Source organism: Miniopterus natalensis, chromosome 10, assembly GCF_054644295.1.
Source record: "Miniopterus natalensis isolate mMinNat1 chromosome 10, mMinNat1.hap1, whole genome shotgun sequence".
In the NCBI taxonomy this organism is placed as follows: Eukaryota; Metazoa; Chordata; class Mammalia; order Chiroptera; family Miniopteridae; genus Miniopterus; species Miniopterus natalensis.
Genome location: NC_142090.1, coordinates 27068074 through 27087453, shown reverse-complemented (window position 1 = coordinate 27087453; position 19380 = coordinate 27068074). Strand labels below are relative to the sequence as shown.

Here is a 19380-nt window from a genome sequence, read left to right as displayed (position 1 = left end):
GCTGGGAATGTAAAACAAGAAAGGGGCTAGCATAGAAGAAGCAATAGGTGAGCCTAGGCTGGGCTGCCCTAGCTCTCTGGGAAGTCAGAGAAAAGGGGGCCTTGGGGTCAGTTTCAAGGGACTAGCTTGAGACAACCTGCTGCTGCCCCTTGCTCCCCAGGTTGCAAGTTTCATGGGGTCCTTTAGCATTTAGGAGATGTATGCCTGTGGGGGAAGAGGGGAAAGGGAATGGTGGGGGCTGCTCCCCAGAGGGAGAGCATGCACTGGGTCCTTTGTCTTGAGGCCTTATCTCCTTCTTGCAGGTGGGAATCTCAGGGGAGGGTTTTAGGATAATATCAATCAGTTTTCTGTGTGTTCCTCCAGCCAGGGCTGTGGTTTGCACTGATTGGTCAGTGCCAAGGCAGGGAGTCATCAGCTACTGCAGCTGGTCCTGGTGTCACCCACCTGGTTTTGCTGCTTTTCTGGGTCTGGGGCTGAAATTCAACTGAGGCCTAGATGTTATTTCTAGGCAGGTGACCTGTATCTGCTGTAAACTGCTGTCAGTTTGTTCAGCTGTCTCTCTCAGTTTCCCACTTCCACTTGTCCTGACTTACCGTGGATGGCTGAACACACAATACCTGACACTGGATAGATGAGATGAACAGCAGTTTATTAATCACATAAACTTAATAAGCCCAGGAGAGGGTAATACATAGTGCCCTTCTAATGTTTATACTATATATATATATTATCAGCTTATTTGCTTGCCCTTATAGTGCAGGAGAGGGTAATACAGCATGCAGTGCAGGGGTTGTTGGATTTGGGAGCAGAGAGAGGCCGTGGGAGGCAAACTTTGTACTATCAAGAGGCTGATCTTTGGTTCCCGCAGGATGATGTGACTGGCTTGTTTTAATAATTCTGAAGGCTGCTAATCAGGCATAAGCAGGAAGTGTGCCTGTTCCCTGTGATAAAGAGGGTTGTCTGGCTTGGGACCTTATCTGTAGGACCAGAGTAAGGAGGGGAACTTGCTGTTAGGCCATTTAAGGCCCTCCCAGTTTTCCCCAGATGTCAGCGCACATAATATTGGCCCTTAATTTTAGGTCTTTGTACCATAGTTCTCAATAGTATTAATCCTTTATAAAAAGTATTTGCTAATGATTGCTCTGCTAAATATATCAAGAAGTTTTTAATAGCATAATTTGATCTTAGAGTTCTTTCTGTATGAACTTCTCTTTTGACAATTGCAAATTTTAAGATATTTTGCTGCTGTGTACAATTTCACCACATAAAAGATGGCTAAATCATATATAGTAATATGGAGGCCTAAAAGATAAGAGTTCTTGTTTGAGAGATGGAATGAAGTGGTGAGGCTCCAGTACTGTGCATATGTGGGACGAGAAAAAGAGTGGATAGATTGTAGGAGCTAGAAAGTGGCAAACAGAGTAAAAAGATAATAGTTATTATCTGAGTGCTTATCTGTGTTAAGCACTTTTCTAAACATCTTAATCTCATTTACTGCTAATGAAACTGAATTTAGTTTGCTCATGATCCTACCAGTAGTGGGCAGTGGAGCTGTACTCTGAGTTCATAGTCTTGTTTAAAAGTTTATGTTTATTAACAATTACATTTTTAGCTTTCAGATATGAGAAATCCTTATATGTCATGCAGTGGGGGACCATTAGATAGATGATTTTAAGCAGGGGGGGAAAAACATGATCAGAATTCACATTGAAAAATATCAATCTGGTGACAGGGTGGGAAATGCATTTTAGAGGAAGATGTGACTATAAGCAGGGCAGCTTTCGTCACAATTTAGGAACAAAGTCACTGGTTCTGAATGGAATGGAATCAAAGAGAAGGGAACTGGGTTTGAGTAAGAGAGACCGACATCATTGTTCATATGACTGGGAGAGAAGGGAAAGTATGGAATGATTTCTAGGTGGTGCCAGTAATTTTATCAAGAACAAAAGGAGTGGGTTTGGATGAGAACAATGTGAGAGGTATCTTTGAAGCACTGTAATGGAGATTTCTAATAGATAAGTTAGAGTTAGAAAAATTGATCTTAATCCTGCACTGTAATGGAGATTTCTAATAGATAAGTTAGAGTTAGAAAAATTGATCTTAATCCTGAGAGAGGGTGTGATAGGAGGTGTACAGATTGAGAGCTGCTGTTGTGTGGCAACAGTAGAAGAAGTGGAGGTAGATGTTTACCCAGAGTTGTCTTTTGTTCCCATTCTATCTTCTGAATTATCATAGAACAATTATGCTGTGTTGGAAAGCAGCTCTGTGAAAAGCCTTAGACTTCTTTATTCAAACTCCCATTCTGGATCTCTGTTTCACTTTCATAAAGTGAGGGTAATCAACAGCTATCTCAGAGAGTAAATGTAGATAACATTTTATTTAACAGAGTCAAGGGTTTTACAAAGTTAGAAATAATGGTATGTTTCATCTCCATTAGTTTACCTGTTGAAAATGGAGGTTTATAGAAGTTAAAAAAAATTAAAACTTGGATGCAAATGACTTGTCTTGGCTTAGATAAAAACCAGATTTTAACTGTGCATTGCCACATGTAGCTAGGAATTTAGCTGTTTCACCTGTGTTGCTAAAACTAGTTTTTGAAGTGAGCAAAAGTAGAGAGGGAAGGGATGATTTCCAAGTGAGGAGAAAGGAGGTCGGTGTGTGGGAAGTGAATGAATGCTCTGCATCAAAAAACTAACGTGTACTGTGGTCAGAGCTGTTTTTAAGAGTACTGTAATTGTACTAATGCAAATATGCTTATTATCTACTACTGTTCCTGCTAATAATAATAGCTAATTCTACTAATATTAACCCAGGTTCACATAACTAATGAGTAGTGGACATGAAAATCCAACCCAATTAGTCTGGCTCCAGAGATCATGCTTTATATTAGAGTAAGTGTTTTATGATTTTGAATATAGGTTATATGAAGATTAACAGCCTCCATGTAGAATTGTATTAGCGATAACTCTTGGAATAGTCATTTCATTGAAATACTACGTTCTGTTATTGTTCTAAATAAATGAGAGTTTATTCTTACAGATTTATTCAACACATGGTAACTAATTTACAAAGTGGGGAGTATAGGGCAGAAACAATAGAGATCCTGCCTTGAAGGGAGATTGGATGTTTATTTATTCAACAAATATTTAAGAACCTGCTATTCATCAGGCAGATTCTAAGTATTCAAATATGGTAGTATATGGGCAAAAGTCTCTTCCCTCAATTTCTTTTTCTTTTCCCTGTGTTTTTGGTTTTTTTCTTTCCACTCAGACAATGAAGATTTTGGAAGCAGAAGGGATGGAAATTTGGCCAACTTTTTTAAGTTAGTTCGATGGGAGATTTTAATATAATTTTCTGAAAACAAATTTTAGCATATTTGCCTATAAGATAAATATGACTGTAACATATTTACAGGGATTTTGTTTTGTATTAAATAACTTTCAGCAGTTATTTTTAAAAATAAAACTAATAGCCTTGTCACCTCAAATTTTGTAGAGTTTAGTTCAGTGATTTAGAGCTGAAATGTAAGGATATTTAACTCAGACACTCTATTGCTTACTTGGTCTACACTCTTCTCTAGAACATCATACTTTAACTCTCAGCTAACTCTTCCCTGCAAACAGGAGTTAGTTGAGGAAAACTCTGTAAGAGTTGAAAACAGAAATTTCTTTGCTGTGAGATGTCTTAGGAAGATGACATATGGAATGGCCTGCTTCAATTTATTCAGTGTGAGCACTGATATTTCCTTCTTACAAATTGTACACTGATAAAGGAAATGATGAGTAGAGTAAAACATTATTTGACCAGAGCCCTTAGTTTAAGCCAGAATGTCCTAATAGTTTTTAAGGAGACTGAGGCAAATGCCCTACAAAATACAGAGTTATGCCAACATATTACTTTCTGTAATTCAGAATGAAAGTCTAAGGTCCTTAACTTTTGTTTCTTTAAAATTTTGCCTTTAATTTTTTTATTGTATTTTTTATTAGAAAAGCAAAAAGTTGGATAAATATATTTTGTGGATTTTCAGTAGTAAAAAATGTTGAAGGTTTGTGATTAATTGTTAATTAGGAAATAAGCTACTATTTAATTCCTTAATTATCATGGTTACTAAGTTTTTAAATTAACATTTATACATAAAGAAAAAAAAGATGCTATCATATATATGAGAGAATTATTTTGGTTTTTTTTAGTTAAGGTATAACATACCTGCCATACAGTGTGTAAGTCTTAAGTCATTCAGTTCAATGGATTTTCACAATTATATATACATGTGCAAAATAAGATAAAGAACATTTTCTATCACCTCAGAAAGTTCCCCCATGCCTCTTTTTGATCAATCCCCATACCCTTTTCCTGCCCATACTCTAACTTTTATCACCATGGATTAGTTTTCCCTGAGTTGGAATGTCATATAAATGGAATCATACAGTGTGTATTTTGTGTGTGTCTGGCTTCATTCCACTCAACATATTTTTGAGATTCATTCATGGCATTGCTTGTATCAGTACCTCAGTTTATTTAGCCATTTTCATTCATTTTTTTAAAATTATTTTTTATTTTTTAAAGAGGAAGGAAGGGAGAGGGAAGAGAGAAAAACATCGATATGAGAGAAGCATTGATTGGTTGCCTTTGATAGACACCCCAGCCAGGGATAGAATCTGAAACCTGGGCATTTGCCCTGACCAGGAATTGAACCAGCGACCTTTTGGTGCATGGGATGACACTCAACTGAGCCATACTGGCCAGGGCCCATTTTCATTCTTGATGCACTTTTGGGACTATTATGAATAAGGCTGCTGTGAACAGTCTTCTGCAATCATTTTGCGGACACATGCATTCATTTTTCTTATGTAAATGCCTAGTTATGGAATTGCTAAGTCATAAGAGAGAACTTTTGAAGTAAAAATCTTGGTAGGGTATTTAAATACAATTTTTTGTCATGAAAATATGTATTAAACAGTAACAACCCTCAAGCACAATTTGTGTAGATGTTTAATGATAATTTTTTTTTTTTTAGTTTATTACTGATTTTAGAGAGAGTAAGGGAGAGGAAGGAAGAGATACAGAAACATCTATGAGAAAGAAACATCAATTGGCTGCCTCCTGCACACCCCCAGCTGAGGATCGAGCCCCCAACCCAGGCATGTGCCCTGACCTCGGGAATCAAACCAGCGACCTCTTGGTGCATAGGACAATGCTCAATCCACTGAGCCACACTGGCTGAGCATTAATGTTAATTTCAAGTGAAGTTAAATTTGTTTAGCTATAGAAGAAACATCAAAAAGTCACTCATTCACTTTGTTTTGATAAAGTCTAAACTAGTGCTGGTCGGGTGGAGCATTGGTTGGAGCGTTGTCCTGTGCACCAAAAGGTTTTGGGTTCCATTTCCAGTTAGGGCACATACCTAGGTTGCAGGCTCCATCCCCAGTTGGGGCACGTAGAGGGGACAACCAGTTGATGTTTCACAACTGATGTTTCTCTCTCCCTTCCTTTCTCTAAAAACCAGTAAAACATAGCCTCAGGTGAGGCTTAATAAAAAAAATAAAAATAAAAAAGTTTAAACTAGAACAATTTGTTTTTGAATCTCGAAAATCATGAGTTGGTTCAAACAGATGTAAGCAAACAAAAATGGTAGATATGATCATATCTTAATTAAAACTCAAGTAATTAGAATCCTCTGTTGAACCCAAAATAGCTTAACTTGATTTTAAGGAGATAATGGCTCATGATGAACTTCAACAGTGCCTAAATAACCTTACTCGTATTTTTGTGTACAAAAATGAATTATTCATTACTTCCAGAGATACCCATTGGAAATCTTTAAACAAATTAAGTTGTGAGAAGTGGAATACTAATTTCGTGTCACATTACTTACATTGATATTTTCTTAGTGTTAGCCAGTACCTCTGTAATAACTGGATAGTTATCCCTTCTTGCTACCTGTCTACTGTTGTAATTAAATATTCAGAAGTTCCTTGAGCAAGTTACATTCTTGCAATTACTACCTGAATGATGGCTGCTAACATCATTAGACACTTTTCAGAAGGATTTTTGGAATTATTTAAGTGTATGACATGTGTTTTGCATATCCCTGACTGAAAGAAATAAGTAACTCACGTTTTGTTGTTGTTGTTAATCCTCACCCACAGATATCTTTTCCATTGATTTTTAAAGAGAGTAGGAGGGAGGGAGGATGAGGAAAGAAACATCAGTGTGAACGAGACACATCGGTTAGTTGCCTCCCACACGCATCCCACCCACCCCACTCGGGCCAGGATCGAACCTGTGACCCTTTGTTTCGAGGGCTGATGCTCAATCACTGAGCCTCGCTGCCTAGGGCAAGTAACATTTTTAAAATAGTGCTGAATATATGATACCTTTTCTTTTTTTAAAAATGTAATCTATTTTTGGCCCGGTGGCAAAAAGAAGTACATTTCAACAAATAGTATTAGGGTGTTTTATTTATCTTTAGTACACTGTAATAAAAAAGGTATCTCCATCCCATACCATACACAAAATTGACCCTAAGTCGATTAAAGATCTAAATGCAAAGAACAAAACTTTGAAGTTAGAAAAAATATAGGAGAAAATCCCCACAACCACAGAGTAGAGAAGGAAATTTTTTCCCCCACTCTATAAATACTTCACTCTGTTTAGGGATTTCTCTTACATAATCACAGTACAATTATCAAAATCAAGATATTAAACATTGATAAAATACTACTATGTAATCTACCAACCCTATTTAAATTTCACCAGTTGCTGGTCCAGATTCTGTCCAGGATCACATTGAATTTTGTAATAATGTCTCTTTGGTCTTCTTTAATCTAGAACAATTTCTCAGCATTGTTTGTCTTTCAAGACCATAATACTTTGAAAGAATCCAGACTAGCTATTTTGTACACTGCCCCTCAGTTTGATTTTGTTTGACCTTTCCTCATGATTAGATTCAGCCTATGAATTTTTGGCAGAAGTATCATACAAGTCATCACTCAGTATGAAGTGTCAGTTTTTCCTGTCACTTAATAATGATCATTTAGTGAAAAGTGGTAATGTGGTGTGTTTCCTCAGTGTAAAATTATCCCTTTGTAATTAAGTATATCGTGGAAAGATACTTTCAGACCATGTAAATGTCCTGCTATTGTTTTATCATACTTTTACCCTCTAATTTTAACATCCATATATGATTTTTGCCTTCAGCAATTACTGTGGTGGTCACCCAAGGTGATTTTCTAATTAAATCTTCTTCTGCCTTTATTAGTTGAAATTCTACTATAATGAAGAGCTTGCCCTTTCCCCACATTTGTTCATTTATGTCAATATGGACTCGTGGGCTCTTAATTTTTTCTATGGGTTACTATCTGTTACTCTCATTTAATTTGTTGCTTGAATTGTAGAATGCTTTTTTTTTAAGCCCATAAGAAAAACAGTACAAAAATAAAGTTTGACTGTAAATACTTTTGTGTTACCTCAGACAGTTGATGGGAAGAAATTATTTTTTCTTAGGGTGAATGTATAATATTTTGGATATTGTTTTTAATACACTTTTATCTTCCATATAAATAACTGTATAGTCACTTGTGGTATCTACTCCTTTACAAGCACAACAGAATGGAACATACTTTTTATGCTGTGTTTATCTTTTGTATGTCTTATACAAAATAATGTTTGGATCTAAGAGAAAGAAAAGAAAAATAGCTCTTTCAGCTTTTAGCTCAGCTTAATGCATTAAGCACTACATTAATAGGTTAACTTTTCAAAACTACTTCTTAGTGCACTTGTTGGGAGGTACACCTGTCAACTGTTGTTAACTAACATAGGTAAGAGTTAATTTCCCATCTAGCCACACTTTCCCAACATAACCAAGGTGCCCCCACCCTAATCTAGAATTGCAGTTCAGAAATTCAATAAAAGTAATAATTCATTCTTGAATCTGAGTCCAATTTAGAAGGACTTGATTTCAAATAATATGTGGAGCAAGATGGTGGTTAATGCAGAAGATTCAGCAGCGGGCCTAGGAATGTATCTAATAATTCACTGGGCACTTCCAGAAAAAAACTATTATATTCCCAGAGGTAAATACAGTTCCATGTGTGTTAGAGGAAATTTGAGGAAATATGTTTTCAAATTTTTTCAGAAATTCATTCTCTTGGGAGCTCTTCTTAACTTGTATAAACTTTATTTCTTGGGCTTAGGAGTGGGCTAGAGTAAATAATTTTTAAAATTAAAAAAGCCAGCTAGGAAGAATGGATGTAGGGGAATGTTGAGTCTATAACCAGTGTTTAGAAAATACCTTGATGATAGAACAGTTTTTTAGGAAGCCTTTGCTGTGCTGGACACACTTTCTTTAGCACCTGAGAAATCCAAAAATCAAATTATTCTTATCTGGTGAAATTCAGAGACCAGACTTCAAGCACAGCTGTTAAAATCCAAGTTGTTAATTTTGAAACTCAACAGCCAGTTAATTACATCACTAAATATGCTATGTATATACTGTTTACTATCAGTACTTTAACTGCCAGTTTTACAGGTAATGTGTAAGCTATTAAGAGTGTTAAAAACAACTTCAAAATTCTAGAAGTTTTTGAAAGAAATATTTGATAAAAATTGTGGTAACTTTCCAGTGAATTTGTTTGTTACCTGTGGCAGTGATTAAGACTTTGTTCTAAATACTTTCTAACAATCTCTTAGCTCAGTAGGTAGGGGAAAAGGAAATTAAGACATTTACATAATCATAATAGATTCCATTGTATGTTCAGCATGCACTGTCTTCCATACCATACTCCACCCGTGCAAGCAAAGCAAGATTATACTCCAAAGAAAGTTTCTAGCGGGGAGCTAAAAGAGCTGCCAAGGAGTGTGGCCTAGGGCTCTTTTAACTCCTTGGAGGGGGGTTAACTGCCTTTCTTCTTCTAGCTGACCTTTTGGGGCCTGTCCTGTGTTCTGTTCTTTTATGGAAGTCAGATGGGGCTTTTCTTCAGCTCCCTTGTTCTTTAAGGCAGAAGGTGTGGGGGGTTACCACATGATTAATTACATACCAGGTGAAAAAAGAGAAAAGGTCAGGGAGGATCTAACCCATATGACCTGAGACAATCTAGGGGAGGGGAAAGAGTGCCTTAGAGGCAAGGTCCTAATCAACAATACTTATTTTCAATACTTACTTTCCCAGTTCTGCCCATTGCTACGTATCAGTTTCTAGGTGTCCAGAACTTTCTGCCCTGGTGACATTATGTGCCTGGTCTGTTGTCCTGCTCTGCTCATGCCCATCTGACTGCCTACCACAGTTTGAATATCATTTGTTAAAAACATATCCTTGCTCCATTGTATTGCTTTTACTCGTGGTCAAAAATCATTTGAATGTGTATATATAGGTATGTTCTTTGGCTCTCAGTTCTGTTCCATTGGTTGCCTATCCTGTCAGCAATGCCACACTGTCTTAATAAGTGTAGCTTTATATATTAAGTCTTGCAATCAGGTAGTGTGAATTCTTTAACTTTGTTCTTTTTCAAAATTGTTTTGGCTATTCTAGTTTGTTTGCTTTTATTACTTTCCATTTACTATTGAGGGTACGAAGAAACATATATTTTGTTACCTCTCTTATTTCCTAACCAATTTTTTTTAATAGCATGATGTCTATTTAATAGCATGATGTCTAATAGCATGTGTGTGTTTGTGGGTTTTTTGAATACAAGAGTGATTTTTTTTCTTTTTAATATTTCAGGAGATAAGACCTATATACCAAATTATGCTAAATCATTGTGACTTATAGACCGAATATAATGCTTTCATTAGGGGTTGGTTTTTGTTGTTTTTTAAATTCATCCCCCCTCCCTCCCTCCTTCCTTCCTTCCTTCATTTCTAAGTTCCTCTCTTTCTTTTAAAATATGTCTTTATTGATTTCAGAGAGAGGAAGGGAGAAAGAGAGAGAGAGAGAAAGAGACATCAGTGATGAGAGAGAGTCATTGATCAGCTGCTTCCTGCATGCCTCCTACTGAGGATCAAGCCCGAAACCCGAGCATGTGCCCTGACCAGGACTCGAACCTTGATCTCCTGGATCACAGGTCGATGCCGCAACTCAGTTGAGCCATGTTGGCCTGGCTCGAGTGGTTTTTATTTTTTATTTTGCTTACATTTGAGTGGATGGGGTATTAATACATGGCCAAAATCTGCATTCGTTACATTCTTTAAACATGGAAAAATAATGTAGAAAGCATCAGTGTTCAAACCAGCTTTTTGGTCTATATCAAAAAAATTCTGCTGGGATTTTGACTGGGCCTCCATTGACTCTGTAGAATAGTTTAAGAAAAAATATCGTCATGATAATCTCTTCCAACTCATGAACATATCCCTGTTTGATTTCTTTCATCAGTGTTTTGTGTAGTTTTCAGCATACTAGTCCTGCACATATTTTGTTAGATTTTTTTGTTTTTTTTAATATGTCTTTATTGATTTCAGAGAGAGATAGAAACATCAGTGATGTTTCTGGGGATCAATCCCACAACCCGCTCATGTGCCCTCACCGGGAATTGAACCAAGATTTCTTGGATCATAGGTCGATGCTCAACTGCTGAGCCACACCAGCTGGGCTATTTTGTTAGATTTACACCTAAGTGTTTTATAGATTTTTTAAAAAGATTTCTTGGGATTTTTTTTTTTTATTGAGAACAGTCTTGTGGTCTGCAAATAAAACGTTTCATTTTACTTATAAAATTCATTTTCTTTCTTTTTCTTACCTTATTGCACTAAGACCTCAGTGTGATGTTGAATAGGAGTGGTGAGAACAGACATTCTTTTCTTGTTCCTGCTTTTAGGGGGAAAGTCTTCAGTCTTTGACCATTAAGGATGATGTTAGCTGTAGGCCTTTTTATAAATACCTTTTATCAGATTAAGGACATTCTTTTCTTAGTTTGCTAAGAGGTTTTTTTATCATGATTGGATGTTGAATATTATCAAGTAATTTTTCTGATCCTTTTGAGATGATATGTGGCTTTTCATCATTAATAGTTGGTATTATAAATTGCTTTCATTGATTTTTAAGTATTGAAAAAGCCCATTTCCAGGATAAACCCTACTTGGTTATACTGTTATCCTCTCCATATATTGCTGGATTCAATTTGCTAATATTTTATTAAGGATTTCTGCATCCATGTTCATGAGAGATTTTGGTCTTTGAGTTGTGCTAACTGAAAAGTAAAAGTCCAGACTGAGAAGCAACAAGCATTTATTTGAGATAAAAAAAGAATAGCTATTGGGATGCACTGATTCAGGCAGAAACCCAAATAGTGTTGCAATTAGGAGTTATTTATGAGAAAAGGCAAGGGTTTATTTATTAGAAAGGGAAAGGGTACGAGAAGGAAGACATTTATTTTGGTGCAGTTAAGCTAATACAGGGAAGCTAATTCTAAACTGTTTTTAATTTTCAGTTCCATAGTCATCAATCCTAGTCATAACGTCTGCTTTTTTGTTATCTTTGCAAATAGTTCTTTGGGACACAGTGTTGCTTTAGGCCCACTCCAAAGCTTATTTTTTCTTATTTTAACATTCCAAAGATTTGAGGCATAATTCCTACAAGGTAGTTTCTCTGGGATGGCAGCTCCCACTCCATTTTAAAGTGCTTGGTTCATATTTTTATAGTTGTGTTTCTTGTAATATTTTAGTCTTTGGTATGGGATAGTGCTATTCCCTTAAAATGAGTTGGAAGGTGTTTACTTTCTGTTTCCCGGAATAATTCGTGTAGAATTGGTATTACTACTTCTTTAAATGTTGGGTAGAAGAAAACCCGGAGTTATATTTGTTGGAAAACTTTTAACAACAAATTCAGTTTCTTCAATAGATGTAGGACTTCAGATTATCTATTTCTTATTTTATTTTATTTAAATTTTTTATTATTGGCACTATTGCAAATGTCCCCCATTTTTTACTCCTTTGCCTACCCCACTCAGCCTCCACACCCCTCCACTGACTTTCCTCACGCTATTTTCTGTGTGCATGGGCTATGTATATACATTCTTCAGCTAACCCCTTCACCTTCCTTTATCCAGTCCCCCCAACCCCCTCCCATCAGGCACCAGCCAATATATCTCTGCTTCTGGTTCCATTTTGTTCACCACTTTATTTTGTTAGATTCTACATATTAGTGAGATCATATGGTATTTGTCTTTCTCTGACTGGCTTATTTCACTTAGCATAATAATCTCCAGGTCCATCCATACTGTCGCAAAGGTTAAGAGTTCCTTCTTTTTTTACATCCATGTAGTATTCCATTGTGTAAGTGTACCATAGCTTTTTTATGCACTCGTCTTGACGGGACTTGGGCTGTTTTCAGATCTTGGCTATTGTAAATAATGCTGCTGTAAACACAGGGGTGCATATATTCTTTCTGATTGGTGTTTCAGTATTCTTAGGACATATACCCAGAAGTGGGATCACTGGGTCAAATGGCAGTTCCAATGTTTGTTTTTTTAAAGCAAGATATATGTGAACATTCGTGTTACCCAGTAAGGGAAAATTAATGAATACTCCTATTTCTTTTCCTCCTTTATTTAATTTATTTTTTTATTGTTGAAAGTATTACAGATTTCCCGCTTCCCCCCCGCCCAACCATTGAACCCCTCCACCAATCTGCATTCTTACCAGCATTGCACAAGGGTTCCCTTTTCTCCATTTCCTTTCCAGCACTTGTTTGTTGAGAAATGGGCAAAGGACCTGAATAGAGTACATACAGATGGCCAAGAAACATATGAGAAAATGTTCAACATCGTTAATCATCAGAGAGATGCAAATTAAAACAACAATGAGGTATCACTTCACACCTGTAAGAATGGCTACCATCAACAAAACAACAAATGACTTGTGCTGGCAGGGATGTGGAGAAAGGGGAACCCTAGTACACTGCTCGTGGGAATGCAGACTGGTGCAACCACTATGGAAAACAGTATGGAGGTTCCTCAAAAAATTAAAAACAGAGCTCCCTTTTGACCCAGTGACCCCACTTTTAAGAATATATCCTAAGAATCCTGAAACACTAATCAGAAAGAATATATGTACCCCTATGTTCATAGCAGCACAGTTTACAATAGCTAAGATCTGGAAACAGCCCAAGTGCCCATCAGTAGATGAGTGGACAAAAAAGCTGTGGGACATTTACACCATGGAATACTACGCAGCTATAAAGAAGAAGGATCTTCTACCCTTTGGGGTAATATGGATGGACCTGGAGAATATTATGCTAAGCAAAATAAGCCCACCAGAGAAAGACAAACATCACATGATCTCGCTTATATGTGGAATCTAAAGAACTTAATAACCTGATGAACAGAATAGATTCAATGACATAGATCAGACTGACGAATGTCAGAAGGATGGAGGAGGGTGGGTGGTTGGAGGGGGAGAGAGTAACCAGAGAATTTATATACATATATGCACAACCCAAGGACATGGACAATGGTGGGGAGAGGGACTGGGGAGGGGAATGAGATGGAGTAGAATGGGTCATTGATGACAAAAAGGGACATCTGTAATATTTTAAACAAAAATTAAATAAATAAAGCTATTGTAACAATCATTAAAAAAAAATAGATATCTCAGATTCCTGATTAAGTCAATATACTAGCACACTTGCTATGAAACTGTTTGTAATGTGCCTTTTAATAAACTGCAATTAACCACTGGGAAAAAAACATGCAACATTATGGAATCTTCCTGTCCATGAGTATGGAATCTCTTTCCACTTACTTGCTTTATTTTTCAATTTGTTTTGTTAATGTCTTGTAGTTTTCAAAATACAGGTCTTTTAGCTCCTTGGCTGAATTTATTCCTAAGTATTTTATTATTTTTGTTATTATAAATTGTTTTTTTCCCCCCTTAATTTCTTTTTCTGATAGTTTATTAGTGTATAGAAATGCATCTGATTTTTGTGTACTGATTTTGTATCATGCAACTTTATGGAATTTCTTTATTCTAAGTTTTTTTTTGTTTTTTATGGAGTCTATAGTGTTTATTTTATTTTTTAACAAATTATCTTTATTGTTGAAAATATTATAGATATCCCCTTTTTACCCCCTTCTTCACCCCACATCCACCCTACCCCCAGGCCTTCCCCAGATCCGTGTCTGTGTCCATGGGTTATGCTTATGAACATGTAAGTTCTTTGATTAATCTCTCCTTGCCCATTTCCCCCTCCCCACCTTCCCTCTGAGATCCCTCAGTCTGTTCCATGCTTCTGTGTCTCTGGATCCATTTTGTTCATCAATTTACTTTGTTTATTAAATTCCGCATATAAGTGAGATCATATGTTATTTGTCTTTCTCTGATTGGCTTATTTCACTTAGCATAATACTTTCTAGTTCCCTCCATGCTGTCCCAAAGGATAAAAGATCCTTCTTTTTTATAGCTGCATAGTATTCCATGGTGTAAATGTGCCACAGCTTTTTTATCCACTCATCTATTGATGGGCACTTGGGTTGTTTCCAGATCTTAGCTATTGTAAATTGCACTGCTACGAACATAGGGGTGCATAAGTTTTTTGTGATTGGCCTGTCGGGTTTCTTAGGATATATTCCCAGAAGTGGGATCACTGGGTCCAGTGGCAGGTCCATTTTTAATCTTTTGAGGAAACTCCATACTGCTTTCCATAGTGGCTGCACCAGTCTGCATTCCCACCAGCAATGCACTAGGGTTCCCTTTTCTCCACACCCTGGCCAGCACTTGTAGTTTGTTAATTTGTTGATGGTAGACATTCTGACAGGTGTGAAGTGATACCTCATTGTGGTTGTAATTTTCATCTCTCTGGTGATTAGGGACGTTGAGCATTTTTTCATACGTCTCTTAGCTATCTGTATGTCCTCTTTGGAGAAGTGTCTGTGTATATCCTTTGCCCATTTTTTAATTGCATTGTCTTCCTTTTGTTAAGTTGTATGAGTTCCTTATATATTTTGGATATTAACCCTTTATCAGATGTGTCGTTGGCAAATATGTTCTCCCATTCAGTGGGCTCCTTTTCGTTTTGTTGATGGTTTCTTTTGATGTGCAGAAGCTTTTTATTTTGATGCAGTCCCAATTGTTAATTTCCTCCTTCCTTTCTCTTGCCCTTTAGTGTTTTTTATATATGTCATCTGCATATAGTGACACTTTTACTTCTTCATTTCCAACTTGGGTGTCTTTTATTTCTTTTTTTCTGATTGCTGTTGCTAGGACTTCCATACTGTGTTGAACAAGAGTGGTAAGAGTAGACATTTTTGTCTTTTTCCTGATTTTAGAGGAAAAGCTTTCATCTTTTCACCTCTGGTATGGTGTTAGCTGTAGGCTTGTCATATATTACTTTTGTTATATTGAGGTACGTTCTCTCTATATCTGCTTTGTTGAAACTTTTTATCATAAATGGATGTTGAGCTTTTATCAAATACCTTTCTTGCATCTGTTGAGATGATCATATGGTGTTTATCCTTCATTTTGTTAATGTGGTGTATCACATTGATTTATAGATGTTGAACCATCCTTGTATCACTGGAATAAATCCCACTTGATAATGGTATATGATCCTTTTAATGTATTGTTGAATTCTGTTTGCTGGTAGTTTGTTGAGGATTTTTGCATCTATATTCATTAGGGATATTGGCCTCTAATTTTCTTTTCTTGTGGTGTCGTCTGGTTTTATAATGCTGGCTGTTTAAGTTTGAAAGAGCCCTGGCCGGTGTGGTTCAGTGGTTAAAGCATTCGATTCCCGGCCAAGGCCATGTACCTGGGTTGTGGGTTTGCTCCCCATCCCCATTTGGGGCGCATGTGGGAGGCAACCAGTTGATGTGTCTCTTTCACATTGATGTCTCCCTCCGCCCTCTTCTCCTCCCCCCCCCCCCTCCACTCTGGAAAAGCAATGGAAAAAATATCCTCAGGTAAGGATTTTAAAAGAAAAAGCTTGAGTTTCCTCTTCTGTTGTTTTGGAAGCATTTAAGAAGGATTAGTATTAATTATTCTTTGAAAATTCGGTAGAATTCACCAGTGACGCTGTTTGGTCCTTAACTTTTGTCTGTTGTGCAGTTCTTGATTACTGATTTAATATCCTTGTAATTGCTCTGTTCAGATTTTCTATTTCATTATGATTCTGTCTTGACAGGTTACGTGTTTTTAGAAATTACCAATCTCTACTAGATTGTCCAATTTTTTGGCTTATAATTGTTCATAGTAGTCTCTTATGTTCCTTTGTATTTCTGTGGTATCATTTGTAACAGTTCCTCTTTCATTTCTGATTTTGTTTATCTGAGTTTTCTTTTTTTTCTTGGTGAGTCTAATCAAAAAGTCTTGTCAATTTTGTTTATCTTTTAAAAATAACTGTTAGTTTTATTGATTTTCTCTATTGTCTTTGTATCATTTATTTCTGCTCTAATTTTTTTTTTTTTAATATATCTTTATTGATTTCAGACAGAGGAAAGGAGAGGGAGAGAGATAGAAACATCAGTGATGAGAGAGTCACTGATCTGCTGCCTCCTGCACTCCCCCAACCAGGGATTGAGCCCTCAACCCGGGCGTGTGTCCTGACCAGGAATCGAACCCCAGTCACCTGGATCCTAGGTTGATGCTCAACCGTTGAGCGACGCCCAGCCGGGCTCTGCTCTAATTTTTGTTATTTCTTCTTTCTACTAACTTGGGCTTTGTTTGTTTTTTGTAGTTCTTTGTGATGTAAAGTTAGATTATCATAAACACTCATATTTTATCTACATTCAGCCTACACATTGTGATTTATAATATAGTAAATGATTAAAACAGTAATAAACTTTAGGTGTCTGAGTGAAGAAGTATCACTGAATTTAGAAGTATCTTTAAATTTTCTTAAGGCATTTTCAATAGAATTTTAAAACAGTATAATTTTGCATTTTTTATTTTGATAGAGGCCTATGCAATGGGATATTTATATCTTTATTGCTATTTTAGGTGCGTATAGCAGCAAAATTCATCATTCATGCCCCTCCTGGAGAATTTAATGAGGTGTTTAATGGTGAGTATTTAATTCATAACACTAAAACTTGATATATCAAGCACTGTTTTTATAAAGAGTAAATGACATAACCAAAATAATTAAGCTAAGGGGAATATGTAGAAAACTTTGTATTTTCTCCATTACAGTGAAAATTTTTGTCAGTCTGGATTTTGTAATGACTAGAATATAATGTATTTATGATATATATGATCATTATGTTTGAATACATTAATACCCTTAAAATAAAAATTATTTTAAAAGACAAGAACATTTTAATTTTAACTATTTTTTTGGAATTGGGAAATTCCTTTTTGTATTTCTTGTAAAGAAAAACATACTGGATTAATATGAACAGCCAAAAAGAAGTTGGGAGGGACATTGTTTCACCACTTAGAAGATGACAGCACATGTAAAAACAATTTCTTATTTAAATTATATCTCATACTGGCGAACATTTTCATAATTATTTCCCTATAAATAAAAATTTTAAACTGTTAAATTTACAGGAACTCCTGGTTGCTGTAAAAACTGTTAAAATAGCATCTTTTTAGTGCTAGGAATGATGTGGCTGAAACAATCACCAGGAATATGGCCAGTAATGATCTTTTTACAAAACTTTTCTTAAGCAGTTTTAAGAATAAGCCACTACAAACACTTTAAATGTGTTCATTCTCTTATTTGTCTTTCACCATATCTTAAATTAAAATTAATTTACACATGGCTTTTTTATTTTATTTTAAACATTCTAACCCACAGTAAACTATTTAAATATGTTTATTAAGAAGTTAATCAGTCGCCCTGGCCCAGTAGCTCAGATGGTTAGAGCATTGTCCCGATAAGCCAAGGTTTTGGGTTTGATCCCCAGTCAGGGCATATATAAGAAAGAGTAAACCAATGAATGCATGAATAGCTGGAACGAATTGATGTTTCTCTTTCTCCCTAAAAGTCGATGAATAAAAAAATTTTTTTTAAGTTTAATCAGTCATTTTTATTTATAGTGTAAGACAGCGATTTTCAACCAGTGTGCTGCAAGAATTTTTAAATCATGCAGTACCTGACTCTTTATCAGGGCCATTGCCTTCTATTCCCTTAGGTTGCAAGAGGCAACTGATTGATGTTTCTCTCTCACATAGATGTAACACATCTCTCTCTCACTCTCACTCTCCCTTCCTTTCTCTCAAAATCAATAAACATTTCATTGGGTGAGGATTTAAAAAATAAACTGGAAAAGATATACTAACATGCATTGTCACTGTGTTAGTGATTATGTTTTAAATATTGAAGATGAAAGCATTATATTAAATAGAACTTCCCAGTTTGCTTTAGAGATAGGGATAACTATAATTGTTAATATCTATGTGTTTTTTAGGCAGAAGCATCTGTTTAAAATCAGTTAATTTAGAAATCAAATTAGTATTATTTTAGTAGTTAGCAGAAGAAATTATTTTTTAAATCGAGTCCTACTACTGAAAAGAGATATGTAAATAGGAAGTATTTTTCCTTTTGAAATAGAATTATTATTTTTGTAAAAATTATTAAGTCATAAAGTACAAAAAATAACCTTAAAAATCACACAAAATTCTACCCTTCAGTTCTCCACTGTTAGTATGAAATTCTTTCAACATCTCTCAATTTAGATACACACATAACATTATATAAATATGCTAGTTATGTACATGTTGAGTTTCACCCTTCCTGTTTATTATGTTGATGTATTTCCATTTTGATAAATACATATCTACATTATTTTTAATGGATGCCCAATTTTACATTGTTTATAGCAACTCTAGGCTTTTCATATTATATTAAACTTAGATTATTTGTGTTATTTTCATTTAATGAAAAAGTTAGGATATATTGTTATATATACTTTATGATAGTAAATATGTAAAATAGCCAACATCATAGGAACTGAAATGTGTATATAAGACAAGGGTAGAAAGAAATTTGGTTGTTTTGGGTGCAATTGTGATTTTTTTTCCTTTATGCTTTACATAGTGCTTGGATTTTCCAATAAGAAGTATTATTTTTAGTTATATTTTAATGATTAATAGACAAGTATCTACATAATAATTGAATCTAAAGTTAGGACAGAATTAAGAATTGATAACCAAATTGAGATTACTAAATCAAATAAAGCAGTTACCATATTAAACTAAATACATTAATCTTTTGTTTAAAGATACTCTCAGGACAGAAATGCCTATTTCTGCACTCTGTTTACAAGCTGTTTCTTGTTTAATCACTTTTCTATAGAGCAGATTCATTTGAAACTTATGATAGTATTGTTTAAGCAGAGGCATAGCACTAAGTCTTCTGCAGATCTTATCACACCATCTTTAATACCATGATATGTTTTTGTGCTTATTTTGGCCATCAGAGTGATATTTTGATCTTGCTTACATCTT

General features: G+C 35.5%; 1 protein-coding gene across 1 annotated transcript in view; it reads left to right on the top strand.

Moving 5' to 3' along the window:
• CAPZA2 (capping actin protein of muscle Z-line subunit alpha 2) overlaps positions 1 to 19380 on the top strand; it is a 58488-nt gene that overhangs the window by 13281 nt on the left and 25827 nt on the right. Inside the window, exon 2 of the mRNA XM_016201631.2 lies at positions 16927 to 16990. Coding sequence (XP_016057117.1) covers positions 16927 to 16990 — 64 coding nt within the window. The remainder of the gene's footprint in view (positions 1 to 16926; positions 16991 to 19380) is intronic.